This window comes from Thermobia domestica, chromosome 10 (genome assembly GCF_964235325.1).
Source record: "Thermobia domestica chromosome 10, izTheDome1.hap1.1, whole genome shotgun sequence".
NCBI classification, from domain to species: Eukaryota; Metazoa; Arthropoda; class Insecta; order Zygentoma; family Lepismatidae; genus Thermobia; species Thermobia domestica.
The window spans coordinates 3,829,993-3,846,713 of NC_137463.1; the positions used below are offsets into that span (position 1 = coordinate 3,829,993).

Sequence of the window (16,721 nt, forward strand, 5' to 3'; positions counted from 1 at the left end):
AGATCGCTTCTTCAAAATTTTCAAAGTTTGTATTAGGTGGGCGATAAACGGAGATTAATAGTATATGTTTATTTTGTATATTCAGATCGAGCATGAGGTATTCTGCAGAAGCGGAATATAAACTGGGGGATTGATCTAGTATTTTCACTTTAACGTCTTCTCTTACATATACCAATACGCCCCCGGAACCCTTTCCTATTCTGTCGCATCTTATAGCCCTGTAGTTGGGTATGTTTATTAATGAGTCGGGTAAGGTAGGTTTCAGCCAAGATTCAGAAACCAGCAAAGCATGCACAGAGAGAGGGCTAAGAATGGCTGTAATTTCATCGTGGTGCTTTATGGCACTTTGTGCATTTACGTGCAGAAGCTGAAGATCATATGGTTGCTTTGCCATCTCATTTTTGAGGATTTCGCTGGTTGACTGGAGACCGGCGGTGAGGGGAGAGGGGCAGGAGAGGGAGGGAAGAATGCGGTCATTGACACCAAGGTCGATGCCGCACAACTCCCCAAAGAATGAAGACCTCTGGCTCAGTGTTGCAAATCTATCTACTTCGTTACTCTGCATTATGTAATTAACGACGACAGTAATGTACACTGTTTATGAGTTTTTCTCTTTACTAATGAGGTCTTTGAATAAGCAGGACATTTTCTACCGCGTATTATAATTGAACCTGATCTTATATGATGAGAATTAATGACATTGAATACATTGCATTTCACATAACTTAATTGGAAAATAGCAGAAAAAATAATGTGAGAGAAAATAATTGTACTAACCCTGGTTTTGTTTTTGTAACTGTGAGCAGACGCTGAGGACCATTGCATTGTTACAGACACAAACACAAACATACACTGGAAGAACACTAACAACACTATAATATGTAGGGGAGAAGTAAGAAAAAAACACGTAACACTAAACACATGAATAACTATTAATTCAACTTTGCAGTATTTTCTAAATATATCCTTCATATTGACACACACACACACACACACCTTGTTCTAAAATGTGCTTCATTTTGGAAGTAGAGAAATCAACTCACGCTCGTTTGTCACAGATTTTTTTTCACGGCCGATGAGGATCACAATTTTTCCGTCGTTTGTCCACACATTTCGTACTCCAAATGCATCCTTGGCGCGTCGTAGAAGGTCCAGACGTTTTGAGGTAAGGGATTCGGTAAGAAGAAGTCCACTGCCTTTCAATAGTTTTTTTACCTTCCAAACTTGGTCCCGAGATCGATAAGACACAAATTTTATAATGATGGGACGGGATCCCTTACGCACAACTTCTGCAGCACTTCGACTACGACCAAAGGAACCCAGCCTGTGGCAACGATCGATTTGGTCTACGGTGAGATTCACACCAAGCTTTTTGTTGAAAGTCTCAAGAGCAAGTGCCGTGGGATCTTCATTTGGTGTTTCAGCTACTCCGTGGAGGACCAAACACGACCTCCTGCTATATTGCTCCAGTTGATCGATGCACTCGCCTTGGTCCTTTATTTCCACTTTCAAATCGGATACTTCTTTCTTGAGTAGCTTTAAGTCCTCAGAGAGCTGTAGGAACTTGCGTAGAGATATTCGGCTCAGGATTCTGTCCCGAATTATCTCCTGTTAGTTGTTTTAGTGCAGTAGTCATTTTATCTTCGAGTTTGTTAATTGTGTCCTCGATCTGACTGCACCTTGCATTCAGAGACTTATTTGTGATGGTGGCCATTTTCCTGCAGAGGGTTGCAACACTACACTAGAAATCTTACACTATGTTCTGACGGGGAGAAGAATGCAGAAAAATGACAACTTATTTACGAACCACAACGTTTAGTAATTGTAGGAAGAGGTTTTTGTGATTCGTGAGCTATTTAGCTACCATTTAATATAATGTAGAAGATATTGCACAGGCTATGAAGCTGGATATTTGAATGAAGCACGGACACTAACTTCACACTCGCCTTCTCACTTCCGCCATCTTTGTAAATTAACAAGTATGTAAAGATCAGTACAACGTATTTTTATCAGGAGTTCTTCGTGAGTGAGTCGGCAGACGTGTAGTTTAGTCCCGGTTTCGAGTTCAAATGAAGGATAATTTCTCTCGAATGTAAGCCGAGAAGCGGTTTGAATTCCTTTTTAAGCTTATGTGACCCATTCCAGAATAAAACGATTATTGCATAATAACACCAAGGCGAAACAAACTTATTTCTGTCCATATGTAATATAAATACATAGAGCAAATTATTTAAACCAAAAAACACGTTTTTTGTTGTTTTTTTAAAAATAAAAACCATGTTTTTTGCCAACCCTGGGTATGTCATACTAATTTTACAAAGAGTACAAAATAACATGTTATATGTCCCTTTGAGGTGAACCTTTCAAAACACAAAAGATGTTTTGGGAAGCCCATTTTTTTAAAATTTCCGTAAGAGAATAAACGAAATTGTATAACATTTATTTTGTAATAAGAACAAAATATTTCACTCCGTCTTGACAGAGGGGTCGCGATGGTTCGGTGGTAGAGCGTTCATATTAGATGCATGGGGTCTTTGGTTAGATCCCAGCTAGTGCCAAGTGAGTTTTGAGGTAGACAAATACCGTGTGCGTGGATTTCTCGGGGTTCTCCCGTTTCCTCCAACTTTCTTTATTCCACAATTTCATTCGTTTCTCATCAACACCGTCTGCTTTAGCCTAGCCGGCATGATTCTTTCGAATGTTAGAACTTAAATGCTTTTTCCATTCTACGGTTGAACATTTCGTATCTTTAAATTAAAAGGCTATTAGTTTGAAACAAAACATTTCATAGATCTAATCTATCTTAAATCTTATATCTAAACATACTTTAGATCTGTAATCATGGTGTAGCGTGCCCACACACGATGATTATAGATCACGGTACCTTGTGAATGTGTATGTTATGGTGTGCAAAAATTATTGTTGCCAACGAGACAAGATAATACAGAACTCTTCCTATGGCAAAGCGAGATAAAACTGCATTTTCACGGTATTTCTCGAGACAAGACGTTTCAAATTTCATCTCGTTGGCATCACTGCGGAAAATCACCAAGTTATATCCTTAGTGACATACTGATGGTAAAATCAAGGTTTACATCGTGACTATCTTAATGATGGTTGAGTTGAGTTGATTTTGATTTTTACGTCCCGTTCAGCAGCGAGGCTATATGAGACGTGGACCTACTGATTAACGTGGAATCCGAACCACATGAGCTCCCACCGGGAACCGAACCCGGGTCCCCCACGCTAAAGGCGCGTACGCTAACCGCTTAGCCACGAAGGAGCTCTATCTTAATGATGGTATAAAGGTTCAAAGATAAAACACTTATCACAGACTCCAAGGGTCATTTGATCGATGGTTATTCCATGCCATGTAAAATTGTGATGAACAACGCCGTATTCTTTGGTGTTCTTATTTTATGCTTCAACCTAAAAAAAAGCTAATCCCAGCACATACTTCCATCAGACTACGAAATATGGATAATCATCGTTAAAGTTACCGTTATCCGTGCAGGTGTTAACGCATAGACTCCATTAACGAATAATGCAGAGATAATTGTAATATTAAAAGTTGCTTATCCTTGTATTATAGGCAACCAAGATTTCTTTGCTTCTGTGCAGGTTGCAGAAAAGCTAGGAAATGTTATTGATTTTAAACGGGATAAGGATATTCACCGTTACTTGTGAAGATTTTAACGGATTCACTCCATTAACCAACTCGGCCGAGATATTTGCAATAACAAAAGCTACTTATCCTTGTATTATAGGCAACCAATATTTCTTTAATGTTGTGCAGGTTGCATAGAATCTAGAAAATGCTATGGATTTTTAAGGATATTCGCCGTTACTCATGCAGATGTTAACTGATTAACTACAGTAACGAATTAGGCCGAGATAATCTCCCTAACTATTTATTGCGAAAAGGAAAAATTCACTTACTATGAAGAGTCATCGTGTGTTATAACGAATAGATGGATATCCTTACATACTAACTTTACAATCTTATAGGCCTCATTAACTTGTTCCTAATGCTTATAGTTCTTTGAGGTACACATAGACATAACATTATTTCGATAGATAATTGGGTACAGAAACTTAAAGGAAACTGTCGAGCTGTGTTATGTATAATGATTAAGCTTCTTACAACGTTTTTGTAAGCTTCAATCATATTGGAGTTGTTAGTTGGAGTGAGAAACAAAGATTGGATCTGTCTGTAGGTGCTCATGAATAAAAAAGAGCAATGCTGTGAAAGAGGTTCACAAAATGACATTTACAGTCGACCTGAAAGACGAGAAACCGTAATCAACACTCGAGTCCTGTATATGACGAAGGAGCATGTGTGGATGGATAGATGTAAGGTTTTCTACAGGGAACGGCGACACTCATCAACTGCAGACGTGAGTGGAGTTCAAAGAGTGGCCTCTCTCTCTGTGTGTGTGTCTATAGAAGGCTTTGATGTCACACAACCTGCAACCCGACTCTGTCCGAATAAGGCTGACTCACATTACCTACATCCTTCATCCAGCCAAAGGCTGGACAGACAGAGAAAGCACCAGTAGTCTGCAACTTTCTCTTTGAAGTGCATTTCCTAGAAAGAATTTTGTCATAAAGAGATTCGCTAAAAGTGTCCAATAGTAACGACTGGCTCACGTTACCTCCACTTGTGACATTTTCAGAATACTGTCTTTATTACAGAATACAAGAGTTTTAGTTTTTTTAAAAAATCTCAACAGTAACCAAATTTTTTATAACTGAAGTGTTAATGAGTCAAAGTTGTAGAATAAATGCCAATTTTACGCTATACAGCCTTTAAGAAAACAGAACAAAATATTAGCAAATCTCCTGTCTAAAAATTTACTAAAATTACTTCGAAATATCAAATGCCTTCTCTTTATTATAAGATCGTAATACATTATTGACAAATCTTTTAAAACACAATTCTGACCAGAACAAAATGAATTATTTAATAATTATATGTTTTTTGTTTGTTAAAGTTTCAAGGACCTAACGTCCTCTTCATCAGACATTGGGAAAAGACAGATAAATGAATATGCTAACTAACGGCTGAGGAAGATACAAGATTTGTTGTCATCTGTCTTTTCTTAAAGTCTGATGAAGAGGACGTTAGGTCCTTGAAACTGTAACAACCAAAAACGTATAGTTATTAAATAATTCATTTTGTTCTGGTCAGAATTGTGTTAATGTTATTGTGATTATCCAGAACCATGGAGTTTGTTATGACAAATCTTCTGTCATTATTTCTTTCTGAAATTATAATAAGTCAGTGTCCAATATTTTTTCATTGTATTGTTATTATATTCGACTTCAGCGTAATGATTAATATAAACACAGCATTGACAGGCTGTCTATTAACAGTCATTAGTATGATTTTCAATCATATTGTTCAATAAAAGCGTATTCCAGTTTAACATTAATTGCAATGTGCTGTTATTGAATACTATACATCCGAAAAGTAATCCATTTACTTGCATTCTTTTTTTTCATGTAAGCAGTGATTATTACCCGGGAGAACATTTTTTTTACATAGCCATATCGTCGTTCATTGTCAATGTGGGTTACAAGTATATTCACAGCACTATTTTCACTCTTCATGTATTAAAAGATCTCGGGAGAAATCTTACCAAATTCCCACTACATGTAAGTGAATTAAAAACGTAAACTACACTGTAAAAAATAAAACAGAATTTAAACACTTTTAGTATAGATGTTGAGAGGAAAATATATCAAGTGTGTGTTTATAAAGTGTACTTCTCGTGTAAAAAAGCGTTCATTCACCGAAAACAGTATCTAGTATTACATATTTAAAACACTTCTTCTCTGTAAACAGTTCAGAAACGAAGTGATGACATACATTTTGCACATTTTCTACATACATCTGGGACATACTTGAAAAACAGTATTTACAAGGAGGTGAATATGTGTCATCTAAAGGTGTTCAAAGAGTGTCGGTAAAGCCTACAGTGTCCTACTCTATTTTTGCAGAATACTTTTAGGCACAGTAGGTTACTCTACACATTTATCTAAATTCTTTGAACACCTCCGTGTGACCCATATTCATCACATATTCACTATGTAGATACTGTGTTGTTCAAGTGTGTCCCAGACGTATGTACAAAGATTTTTTTTTTGTTTCGAACTGTTTGCCGAGAAGTGTTTTAAATATGTCATACTAGATACTATGTTCTAGAGAATTAACGCTTTTGTATACGCGAAGCACACTTTCTAAACACTATTTCATCAATTTTTCCCTCAACATCTTTTCTAAAAATGTTTCAATTGTTGTTTTATGATTTTACAGTGCGGCGAACAAAACTGTCTAGAGGGGGCGCGGTGGCTCAGTAGTAGAGCGTTCACCTCCGGTCCTTGGGGTCACTGGTTCGATCCCAGCTCGCGCCGTGTGGACTTTGTGGTGGACAAACACCGTGCTCGTGGGTTTTCTCGGGGTTCTCCCGTTTTCTCCCACTTTCTTCATTCCACCATTTCACTCATCTCTCATCATCACCGTCTCCTTTAGCCTAACCGGCATACCGTGGGACGTAAAACTTAAAGATTTCGTTTTATTTTCAAAACTGTCTAGACTATCTCCTAACAGTGATTAATAGGAACTGCTCTTTGAGTGTTCAAAATGTATCTCAATTTCTAAGATGTCGAGTGAGTATATGGGAGAAACGACTTTTAAATCGTATTAAGACTTTACACACTTATAAGTCACTTCTGTGTATATTCTCATTGAGCTTATCAGAAATGCAGGTACATTTTGAACACTCACAATTATTTATTAGGATGCATTCTAGACATATTTTGTTTAGTGATAGAGCATTTCAGGATATTTTAGACATGTTAAACAATGAGCTATAGTGGTTTCTTTAAGACACTTTTGACACATTTTGAGATATTGAGACTCACGCCACTTTGCCGTGCAGAGTCATCGTGAGTTCGAATTTACGACGTTCTTTGTGCTTCCATCTCTTGACCTATTTTTTAACTCTGAGTTACGCAACTTTGCCATCCAACAGGTTATGGTTTCAAATTCGCGGAAATAGCTTAATCTGATTTTTTTAAAAATGAATTACACAACTTTGCCATCCAACGACTCATAATGTCATAACACTGATAAATTTCATGCAGTGAAGTTTGAGCATTTCGACTACAGTCATTGTCTTGTTTCTATCAAACACAAGCAATAACGTAAATTGTTAAGAAGATGCTATTCATACTCAACATTTGATCATTTGAAGCAAAGACATATTTAACTTGTTTTATGTTTGAAGATGTGGTGGATTTACAACTTTCAGTGGCTGATCTAGCCCGGGGCCGGGGGCCCCTATCCCCCAGTTTTGTAAGTGATAAAAATAGTTTAAGATAGTGTTTATATTTTTTGAAGTTTATAGTAAACTCATGATATTCCTATCATAGTCTGGGGTCTGGCTGCCCCCCCCCCAGTTGTTTCTTATATATCCACCTTAATCAAACTCGAATACACTGTTTAATATCCTGCAAAGAAAGATGATGGAGAAGTGATAGACAGTCACACAAATACCGTTGTGTCTAACGGTTTAAGGTTAGTAATACTCGCTTTAATTAATGATGTTACATATGCACGGACTGAGTTTCATATAGAGCATATCAAGATTTTCCTATATACTCACATATACCACTATTATTACAATATAAAGTCCTACCCTGATTATAAAAATTTATTACGGAATAACCGTTGGACAGAATAATGTAAATTCTGGTCCGTTACATAGGTTAGTATTACAAGTGTTTTTCAAAGACCAATAGATGGCACTAGTGCTATCCAAGAGTGACGCAGTACGTTACTTGGCGCGCGCGGGTTAGTTGGCGAAAGGGCATCGAAGCAGGAGAAATCGCAGTGCGTGCTGTGGTATCACGCTCTCCCCGCCACAGACACTACTCCACTGGACTTTTTTTTATGGGACTATATCAAGGACAGAGTCTATGCCACACCTGTTGCTGACGTCGAGGAACTGAAGTCTAGGATACAAGCAGTTGTGGGTACTGTGACAGAAGACATGTTACAAAACTGGAATACAGCTTAGACATTCTCCGAGCTACCAAGAGGGCACACGTTGAAGTGGTCTAACATAAGTGGTCTTCAAAGAAACTTGTAATACTAACCTATGTAACTGACTAGTATTTACATTATTATGTCAAACGGTTCTTCTGTAATAAATTTTTGAAATCAGCGTAAGACTTTATGCTCACCCTGTATGATTAAATGCGTTTATTATTTGATACCAAAATTCTGATAATTGCAGCTACGAAATTGAACATATATGCAAAATGGAATAACGTTTATTTGGAGTCTCCATCCCCAGAGGTCTCTTTTAGCGTTTCCTCTTTATCGAGTGATCTATATAGTACGAGTGTAATAGGAAGTTTGTATATAAATGATAAAGATTAAAGGATAATCTCGTTCTTCTAAATGAACCTTCTTTCCATAGTTAACACATATTTTAAGAAACCCGGATTACTACAACCTCTGTTTATATAGGAATCCACTTACCCTATCTGTTCATATGTTCGTTCGGCCGGGAGACAAAACATTCTTAAGATATAAGTTGAGGGATCTCCTTCAACTTTGTTCAGGATGTACAGGACGAAAAGTTAGGGATCGAGCCATATGATAGAGGTGATATTTGAAACGGAAGTGGTAGAAATTAATAATTTCCGGTGTTAACGTTGATCAGTATTATAGATTCAAAACGGTAATAGATAACGAGAAGCAATTTCCTGCAATCCATTTAGTGTTCAAAGAAATATTTGTTCTCCATCCTTAATTCTTTACTAATACCGGAAGTGGTAGAACTATACTGGAAAATCTGGTTTCAATATTAATTGTGGAAACATCACGCTATACAAACCAAACTCCTTCATGTGGTGTACACTTAATACTCTTTATTGGTTGTCTCTCATATTTAAAATTTAATTAAAAGATTTGAAAGATCTTCACAACGATCATCCATTTTATCCCGATTATTGCGGCATTTTTTGTGCCTAAAATAAGTAAGATAATCGAAGTGTTTCTGTATATATGAGCGGCTCGGGCGAACACAATGGTAAGCGCCACTTCCGGTGGAATTGAATTATTAGCTGGGATGGGATGGGATCGGATCACAGAACAGCATGTAAGAAGTTTGATTTCAAAAATGTATCTGCAGATGACAGGGGATGCTTGTTCGATACGTTCACTGAAAAAAATTAATATACATCTGTAAACAATACTTACATGTGTAGGTGAGTGCTTTTTCACCTCTCCACATAAACTCCATTGAAATTCAGGTACCGGTACTTGTCCCAGCGCTGCACCAATTTGTCCAAAACTTTTGCAAAAAAAAAAAAAAAAAACTCTTCTCACATTCCGCTCCTGTTTTTCATCTGTTCGAAAACGTTCTTCGTCCATCGAAAGTGTAATGCTGGACATATGTCTCATCCTCATGTCACAATGCGCAGGAGGAACACATTGCCCTCTTGCTGGTATCACATTAAGCCTTCAACACTGCAACCCGTTCTCATCTGTCGATGATTGTCAAACGTTTGATGAGGAGCCCATCGTACACACACTTTGCTGCACGGGCGGATCCAGGATATGATCATGGGAGGGGCTAAACCATATTTTGCCGTTTTATCCAGTGTAATGCAGGATTGAAGCCCATTTTATACAGTGTATACCTGAGGGTCAAAGGAGGGCTATAGCCCTTATATCCCCCCTTGGATCCGCCACTACTTTGCGGTATTGCAGTTTCTTGTGAATGATGTGATAGGCTGTTCCAACAGCAATATTCAACCTTATTGCAACTTCACATACCTTAATTCGACGGTTTTCTTGAGCAAATTCATCCACCCCGCCATGTTTACAAAACTATCTTAAAAAAATATATTTTTAAAGATTATGAAAACTTACATATTGTACGTTCCAAGTATGTCATTGCATTGGATTGTATGAGAATGATCAATCTTTTTTTTTTTTCAGTTTACTCGGAAGTTAGAATATGTAACATACGGTTATGTTTGGCCGTACTGCTCATATATTGACTTACATAAGCCAGTTAATACTCCTTGAACAGAAAGCTCCATGATACCTTATATTAAAGCAAACATTGTACTTAAAATACCGCTAACAAAACATATCTTGAGTTGTAAGATTATTGCAACCCTCGTTCGATAGGAATGGTTCTACAGTATTCCCTTGGCTCCTGAGATGTTGTCATCATCTGTGAATGCTATCTCGTTTGTCTACGTCACTCAATTTCCCCCTCCCTCATTCATCTGTCTCTGTCTATCAGACAGTTTCGTATTCGGTTTCCCAAGATGCAAAGAGAGAGAGAAAGAAATTTAAGTGTCACACAGTATTCAATCATTCTGTAGCTTCAGCAGGCAGCTATATAATGGGAAAACACAATGATATTGTCAACGGAAAAGAAATACAAAAGCTATGTATCAAGATATTGCTTTTCTTTATACAATTCTTCTCAAGAGTAATACTACGATAGTATTTCTATTTTCTGTTCATCACTTATCGTAATCGATTATAGTAAAACTTAATAAAAATAACTGTGTAAATATCAAGCATCACAGGTCATTAAGAGCCTGCCTTACTAAAAATAATACAAAATTTACCAATTTTCTTTTGCTTGTTTATTCATAAGTGAAAGAAGATAATGAAATGCAACTTACCACAATCATAGTTAGTGTTATTCAGCAACAGAAAATATGAACCTAATGGATTTTCAGTGTTTCCATCCATAGAAATTACAGTGTCGCCATAAAAAACAACGCTCTTAAAATCTAAGTTAAGTCAGCGACTACAGGAACGATCTGAACTGCATTTGGTTATGTATCATGTTTGATTTGGTTTCTTGTGAACTACTTTTTTTTTTAAAAAAAAACATTATTATTTAATTTTAATATCTGTATGTTAAAACTATTTTGTTTATTACAAACTGAATACAACTATCATTTAAAAAGTAGTTCACGGGACACTAAAACAACATGATATGTAACCAAATGCAGTTGAGTTCGTTCCTCTACTCGCCGCCTTAATTTAGATTTTAGGGGTGTTGTTTATCTGACAACACTATAATTTCTATGGATGGCAACACTGAACATTCTTCAGGTTCATATTTTCTGTTGGAGAATAATATTATCTATGATCGTCGTAACTTGCATTTCATTATCTCCTTTCACTTATGAAAAACAAGCAAAAGAAAAATGGTAAATTTTGTATTATTTTTTAGTAAGGCACGCTCTTAAGTTGGTTGAGTCCGGTGCCATTTTGTTCTTTAACAACATTGACTTATACGTGGATTACTTAATAAACTTGTATTACTTAATGTAATCAGAGCCTTAGCTAGAGATTTCGGCGCCCGGGGCGAAGTAGAATTCGGCATCCCCTACACTCACCTTACCAAGCTTTCTTTCCCTTCCGTTTTTTTAAACATATAATAGAAGCAGCTTCTGATGTTATGCTAAATTTTTATCAAGCTGCTTGGATTGACCATTGCAACCGCCAAAAGCAATCATTATGTATTCTTTTACAAATAAGAGCTGTTTTCAAGACTTATTTCAGACTTTAGGTTAAATTTGAGAAAACTACCTTTAGTTGTGTACAAATCCGCTTGGAGAACAGTTATGGAAATTTACAAATCATACTATCGATACGGAATGAAATTTCAATACATTAGCAACTATGTGCTTTTAAGAAGTTCGAAATGAGTGACAGCATTAATTTCCAGTAATAATTGTAAACTACTGTAATTTTACTGTAAATCTATGAGGCCACACAAACCGCATTTTAATTTCGATTCTTTTACGGTAAATAATATTTTGTGAAATATAACGGAAATTCAGAAGGAGCCATCTTTGCAAATTTCTCAAAGCCTTTATTCTCACCGTCGTGATTAATCCGATTGGGTAAAAAAAGCGTGATTAAATAAGGAAAGTCATCACCTTCAAACGCCGAACACGTATTTCAGATTTTGAGTGTTTTTCATTTTGAAAATACTTCTGCAACACTATAAGTTATTATTCGGCACCTTGTATATAACATCGTCATTAACAAATTGTATATCATAACTTTATTAAGTAGTCTCATAATAAGTAAAGACTTATTTTGACTATTAGTGGAAAATTTTAACTTTATTTCTTTGCAAACCGACAACAATATTGATTGAACAGGGCGCTGATATGTTTTCGGAGCAACGCGTCGTTTATTCATTTCCAACACTTTTTCTTTCTTCTTTCTCGTTCGGCGCCCTCTTACTATCAGCGCCAGGGGCATCTGCCCCGCTCGACCCCTATCTACGGCTCTGAATGTAGTTGATTTTACTGACTTCTTCTTGGGGCTTATAGTGTAAAGAACAATAAACAAGAGGTTGTTCATGTCTTACAAATATACGATTATTTTACATTAGTTGAAATACATGGCATTGTCTCTTAGTAAAGAAGTAACGCTAGAAATCTAAATACCCTATGGCCGTTTTAATTCTAATTCTAGTTCAAAGTAGAATTAGATTAACCTACGGTCTCTTCTCCCCCTTCCATTGCCTAGAAGTAAGTCATGCCAACGATGTGGATGTTTATAGAAAATAAATGTACGAGGATATGTTTTAAATCTTTGTTAAGACACCAAAGGAGATCCACGTGAAATGAAGAAACCGGGGTAAGACAAATTGTTTATTGGACATTGCCCATACCCTACACCCATCAACAGACTATGACATTCAATGATTGTGGAATTGTGAGCGTAAAGCATACCGACCGCATTCAAAGAACCCGCCAAGTGTGTACTACGTCATACAATTCTATTTCTTTAGGAGGAAGAACATAACACAGACGCTGTCATATGAGTAACATTTACAGTGGGAATTTTGTAAGTGATGCCTCTGAGCTCAAGTTCAGCGAATAGTATAAGCATAACTTACTGATGTACATGACAGGAGTAGCTAAGGATCGACATCTGTGAAGGTAGACAACACGTTGATGAACGCGTGAATCATGTGGTTCATGAAAGCCGTACGCTATGAGTTCTTAAAAATCATATAGAATTTCAGGGAATTCAGCAGCCGCCTGGAGAAATCGAATTACTTTACGTAGTTCACACTTGGCGGGCGCCGTGATTTAATATGGTTTTCTTCTAGTGCCTTAACTGAAGTTGAAAGCAAGTATCCCTTGTATATTTACTTTACATACGTTTAGATTTGAGTTGTAGACTATAAGCCACATAACAACAAATCCATGTATATGTTTAGTTCCTGCTAATTTTCCTTTTCTCTTACAACATTTACACACACACACACACACACACACACACACACACACACACACACACACACACACACACACACACACACACACACAAATTCCATATTAAATTTAAAACATTTATAACATCTTAAGTATGGGTTCACGACTGGTTAGCGCGCTGTGATCACGTTGCGATATATTAACACAAGCGAAAATACTTTACTATTACATATTTTCTCACACACATACACATTACTACTGAAACTTCAGGAACTTCAAAATTATTTCAAAATAAGTATAAAATGTCAATCAACAGCCCTTTAAACTCCTGGTCTTCTGTAAAGAAATAACAGAGGTTTCTCGTTTGAAAACCTTTTCATTTTCTAACTCCTTGCCTTGGAAGACAAGTTAGCATATTTCTTCTGAGACCGAAACTGTAATTGAATAACTACAGATAATAATCAATACAACAATACAACAATACTAAATAGTAAATGTGAATACAGGAATAGTTTTAGGTCACTCTGCTCCACGAATCATGGAATAAGCCAACTACCAAAACTGAAAATATTTCATAAATTGAATGTCACGTGTGCGTTATTTGATAATGTTGATAAAACATATATAAAATCGATTTGGTCGTAGTTTTCTTATTTCTGTTAAGCAAATGGTGGGAGATCACAAATGACGAATGGTTGGAGGGTTCGGGGGGAAATATTTCTCTTTCTTTACAGAAGCGACTAAGCGACAGTGGAGAGGGAACTGAAATTCCGGTAGAAAAGTGAAGTTCCGAAGACATATTACTACAAGCGATTCCAAAAATTCCTATTTTCTTCTTCTTTTTCTTCATATTTTTTATTACGAATTCTTCCTTCTTCATTTTGTCGTGGCCTCATCGAATTCTTCTCTTCTTCTCCTCCCCCCTTCATTCAGGGATTTTGACTCGGGAAGCAAGAGGGATTTTGACAGCCAACGAAGGCAGATAAATCCCTCGGAGATGTTTCACTGTCTCTATGGATTGAGAACGAATACGCATTGAAGAGATTTATGCCCAGGATTCGACATTTCTTATTCTCTTCTTCCCTTATCCTCGCTCATACCTTCAAGCACTCAAAGTTTAGGGAACGGGAAATCATATTTTATATCAGCTCTTCTTAGTTGCCGCAGAAATAGTGTAATTTTTCTTACATATTGCACCACGTTATTTCTCTATTACAAACCTTCAGTGCAGTAGTATAATAATAATTGAATCAAGAGTTAGTGAAGCTTTTACCATTCATCTCGATTGATATTTGTTTGTCTGATCATCCGTCTGTTCCATGACACTTCTCGTAGATTTTAACGAAACTTGGTATGTGTTCTCCTACAACATGCAGAAATAACACTATTGTTTACTGTTTCAATCCAACAGGTATAAGGGGTATAAAAAGGGGGAAATTCACCTCGTGTTCGAAGTTTAAACATAACTAACTCTATGGCCTATGGAACCCGGAGGTTCAATACCGCGTTCACAAAAGCTTTCCACTGACTTCTATCCTTAGCCAACTGGATCGAGTTTCTACTTTTATTCCTATTTCTGCGAGATCCATCTTAATATTGTCCTCCCATCTGCGTCTACGTCTTCCTAATGGTCGTTTTCCGATTGGTCTTCCAGTTAAGACTTTGAAAGCGTTCCTATTTTCTTCCATTCTGGCAACATGTCCTGCCCACCTGATTCGATGACCTTAACAATATTTGATAAACAGTATAAATTATGTGGTTCCTCGTTATGGACTTTTCGCAACTTCCAATTTCCGTTTCTCTTGGGTCCAGATATTCGTCTTAGGATCTTATTCTTAAACACTTTCAGTTTGTGTTTTCCCTTCAGAGTAAGCGACCATGTTTCACAACCATACAGAACAACAGGCATGATCATCGTTTTGTATCTATTAAGTTTCAAATTACTCGACAGAATTCGTGACGACAAAAGATTTTGAACTGAATAATAACACAAATTCCCTCCATTTAGTCGACAGGGAATTTTTTCGTGAATATTGTTTTCGTCTGTTAATATTACTCCTAGATATCTGAAAGTATCCACTTTATCAGAAGTATAATTTGGTATTTTAACGCATTCATAATTTGCCGTATTACGATCCCGATGATATGTATATATTTAAAATAATTTTGGAGTATAAAATATGGTTGAAATTATTTGATTATGGCGAAACAAAGTGTATAATTTTTTCATACTTTCCTAAAATTCCTACAGTTGGGGTTCAAATTTAACAAGAGTGAAATGACAAATTTACAATTTCAAATTCAAAAAAAAATCACGATACTTTTTGTGATGAAAGTTCTATTATTATATAATATGAAGCAAATTTTATTTGATATATCCCAAGCATCTTCTCTGGATTGAATTTTAAAAATAAATTTGGAAAAATAATGGTGAATTTATCTACGCCTACGATTTTAGGAAAGAAATTTCATGTTAAACTTTCAAAAATATATTCGATTTTGATAGAATATGATTCTATGTTTATTGTGGCTTTTTCACAATCGTCATTAGTTGAAGTGAGTCAGAAATAAGGATTCGATTTACTCCTCCCCCAATTGATTAGGAGATTCAGTCGGGATCTTTCATCATTTTTACACACCGACTCACTTTCACAATTTACATACATGTTTGCATAGCTGATTGTATTGTTAGTGAGTGACTGGGAACTAGGTCTGCATCTGAAGATATGAAATTGCAATTGAAATTATCAAGACTTCCGTCACTTGTGCATAACATAGTTTGGAACTGAAAGTCTAAAACTCACTATCGTTCAAGCGTTATTGTGGAAGTAAGAAAAGGACATACGAACTTAATAATATTATAATTTTATAAGACCCGCTAGTGTGATCTGAATAAAGCCAGATATTAAAATAAAATTCCTCGGTGCCCTTGTATGTGTGACATATTCTATTAGTTTTGTTTAAAGAATAGGTTTCGTAGTAAAGCTTTTCCTCTACTTTGTAGTACCATATCTGAAATAATACTTCTAGCACCAATACCAATGTACTTCTGGATCTCTACTAGATTCAGCACTATTACTCCATTCACGTGAAGATCCTGTATCCACATTGGAATAAAATAAATCATAATGAAAACGATACTTACTGAGTCTGGAGAGCTTGAAGGCATCCGCTGTGTTAATAACATTTACGAAAGAGATGAGTTCGAAGCGACGACTCGTTGTGTTGAGATTGTGTCGAAGCATTGCAAACTTGAAGGCTGCCTGTACATCATCCGTCCCTTGTTCAAAGATAGATCCTGCGAACGACAAATAAAAGCCTTTAGTACTATTTACTAGGGCATTTGTAGCAAATATACATTTACATAATACATACACTGAGAAAAATCCGTTCTACGGACAGCGGTATATTGTACAAATATACGGTATCCT

At 36.4% G+C, this 16,721-nt stretch overlaps 1 protein-coding gene across 3 annotated transcripts in view; it reads right to left on the bottom strand.

The window, feature by feature from the left end:
- Positions 1–16,721, bottom strand: part of LOC145662247 (glutamate receptor 1-like) — a 1,126,308-nt gene that overhangs the window by 925,189 nt on the left and 184,398 nt on the right. For all 3 annotated transcript variants that reach the window (XM_081727625.1, XM_081727624.1, XM_081727626.1), the window contains exon 2: positions 16,436–16,588. In XM_081727625.1, coding sequence (XP_081583751.1) covers positions 16,436–16,588 — 153 coding nt within the window. The remainder of the gene's footprint in view (positions 1–16,435; positions 16,589–16,721) is intronic.